This window comes from Thamnophis sirtalis, unplaced genomic scaffold, assembly GCF_051295495.1.
Source record: "Thamnophis sirtalis isolate CommonGarterSnake01/CBP01778 unplaced genomic scaffold, rThaSir2_p1.2 scaffold_4, whole genome shotgun sequence".
NCBI classification, from domain to species: Eukaryota; Metazoa; Chordata; class Lepidosauria; order Squamata; family Natricidae; genus Thamnophis; species Thamnophis sirtalis.
The window spans coordinates 140194981-140197835 of NW_028261384.1; the positions used below are offsets into that span (position 1 = coordinate 140194981).

General features: G+C 42.4%; 1 protein-coding gene across 1 annotated transcript; it reads left to right on the forward strand.

The window, feature by feature from the left end:
- Positions 1-1796: 1796 nt before the first annotated feature.
- LOC106551974 (histone H2B 5) lies at positions 1797-2400 on the forward strand. Its single transcript, XM_014070146.2, has one exon. The coding sequence runs from the start codon at positions 1803-1805 to the stop codon at positions 2181-2183; it is 381 nt and encodes a 126-aa protein (XP_013925621.1). The 5' UTR covers positions 1797-1802; the 3' UTR covers positions 2184-2400.
- Positions 2401-2855: the final 455 nt, after the last annotated feature.

Below are 2855 nucleotides of genomic sequence, written 5' to 3' on the forward strand. Positions count from 1 at the left end.
TTTTTATTCTTTGATGAATCAATTTTATTCTCCTTACGTACCCTGAGAGGATATATACCAAAGACAAATTCCTTGTCTGTCCAATCACACTTGGCCAATAAAAAATTCTATTCTATTCTTTGGAAAGGGAAAATACAGGAATTTTAAGATCAAGAAAAATGTGACTTCACATGTATACTGTTTTTCTCTAATTTTTCTTTAAAAATAGGATAAGCCAAATACATTAACATATAGTGAAAATACACCGAGGGGAGGAGGAGTAGGAAAGAAGAAAGATGGGGAGAGAGGGATGGGAGAGAGGGGGGGGGGAGGCGAAAGGGAAGGGGGGGAGCGGATCTGGAGAGAGGAGTGGAAGAGGGCGAGGGGAAGTAGGGTAGAGGGGGATGATGGAGGGAAGATAGAAAGTTGGAGGGTGGTGGAAGAAAGAGGTGTATGGAGGATGGAAGAGGTATATTGGGCTTTTATTTTCTGGGGCATTGTCGACAAGAGGAATTGATGCAATTACTGTTTAATACTGTATGGGGTATACATGTGAGTGTATGAAAATGAAAATAAAATATACTAAAAGCAAGAAAAAGAAAAAAATACTAGGCAAATGGGTGGAGAGAAGAGAATGTAAGAGAAATGAAGTTCCTGAGAGACTAAATTCATTTATTGAATTTATTGAATTGAATTTCATTTATTTATTGAATAAATGATTGAAAGGAGGAAATAAAGAAAAGGATTTCCTAGTGGAATAAAATGAAATTTAGTAAATATGGCCAACTTTATATATTCAATACAATGTGAGGGACATAGATTAAAATTATTACTTGTGGATAACCAATTAAATGAAATGCTTACTATAGAAAATTAAACTTGAGGATGTGTGTTATTAATAGTAAAACAGAATAATTGATGGAAATGATATTTTAAATTTGATTGATTTTGAGAGGCAAATAAGGATATTGCCTATACATTAAGAAAAAAAATTAAAATGAAGTGGGAGACTATGGAATAAAAATAAGATGACTGAAATGTAAAATGGAAATATGATGTAAAATGTAATATGTAAAATGTAAAGGGGAGGCAACAAGGACAACACTTTGTTTATAAAAGTTAAAATATGCAACAAAAAATAAATAAAAAACTTTGTAATAAAAAAAAAGAATTCTATTCTATTCTATAAATTTTGGCAGTGTTTGCTTTCTATAATGCTTTGCCAGTCGGTGCAACATGGAAGAACTGATCCTCCGTTTTAAGGATAACTCATAATTAGATAATTATTTGCTAATAATCTTGTCATTGCAGGTAATTTCTCCAGGATTGTCCTTCACTTAATTTTGCAGTTGAAGCTTCTTTAGACGGCTGCCCCCAAACCCATTGGACTCCATAGACATTGCTCGGGTCCCAACCGGCTAAAAGTTCTCGGAAACTTAATTTGGCTCCCAATTTTCCTTATTTCAGTCAGATCACTAATCCGATTTATTGATTTTATTCCCTTTTAAAGCCACAATTCCCTTTGCATTCCTCGCAATCGCTTCAAAATAGTCCAATGAGAGGCAAGCCTCGCGGAACCAATCAGAAAACAACTCCCGGCCCGCGTTCAAACCCCAAATCAAGCCATTGTGTTCCCTTGTCCAATAGCGAACGTCCGCTTCGGCCTTCCTGATTGGCTCTCCCACTTTCCCGCCCGAATGGCGCGGACCAACCGCCGCTTGACAATCAGAGCCCCCTCATTAGCATACGGCTGCTTATAAAAGGGAAGCGGGACCGCGGCGTTCTTCAGTTTGCTGTTTGCCAGCGTGAGAGAAAGAGCCAAGATGCCCGAGCCTGCTAAGTCCGCGCCGGTGCCTAAGAAGGGGTCGAAGAAGGCCATTACCAAGACGCAGAAAAAAGGCGACAAGAAGCGCAGGAAGAGCCGCAAGGAGAGCTACTCCATCTACGTCTACAAGGTCCTCAAACAGGTCCACCCCGACACCGGCATCTCCTCCAAGGCCATGAGCATCATGAACTCCTTCGTCAACGACATCTTCGAGCGCATCGCGGCCGAGGCCTCCCGCCTGGCCCACTACAACAAGCGCTCCACCATCACCTCCCGCGAGATCCAGACGGCCGTGCGCCTCCTGCTGCCCGGCGAGCTGGCCAAACACGCCGTCTCCGAAGGGACCAAAGCCGTCACCAAATACACCAGCTCCAAGTAAACCAAGTAGGCTTTGGAGTGGACCGCAGGGAAGACTTAACCCTCTCAACCCCAAAAGGCTCTTTTAAGAGCCGCTCACGTTTTCTTCGGAAAGCCTGAAGTCGCTTTACGGGGCTGTTTATATCGCTACGTTCATGGTTCCCCCCCATCTAAGATTGAAAGTATCTTGAGTGTAGCCGTTGCTAATTTGTAAAGGGGAGTAAAACTTGCAAGCTGGATATGCTGGGATGTGTTTTCGTTTTGTGCCTGCTTGTATTTCTCAAATTAATTTTTAATTGGGCATTGATTTTTATTTTAATTCAAGCACTGTCAACAGTGATTGCGTTGCTAGAGAGAACTGGACTTTTTTCCCCCCCGAAGGTGTTTCGCTTCTCATCCCAAGAAGCGACTTCAGCTCTTGGCAGGACGCTGGGGAAAGGAAGGATGTCTGTCCTTGAGGGTAGGAAGGAGAAGAGGAAGAGGGAGTAGGAGAAAGGGAAGAAGGAAGGAAGGGAGAGGAAGAGAATGGGAGGGCAGGAAGGGGAAGAGGAAGAGTAGGAGTAGGAGAAAGGGAAGGGAAGAAGGAAGGGGAAGGAGAGGAGGAAGGGAGCTGAAGAAGCTTCTTGGGTGAGAAGTGAAATGTCTTCAAAAGAAAAAGTCCTGTTTCCTCCTGGATACTAAAAAAAACAACACT

Coding starts and splice junctions, on each gene's coding strand:
- LOC106551974 (XM_014070146.2), top strand. CDS start 1,803: ATGCCCGAGCCTGCTAAGTCCGCGCCGGTGCCTAAGAAGGGGTCGAAG.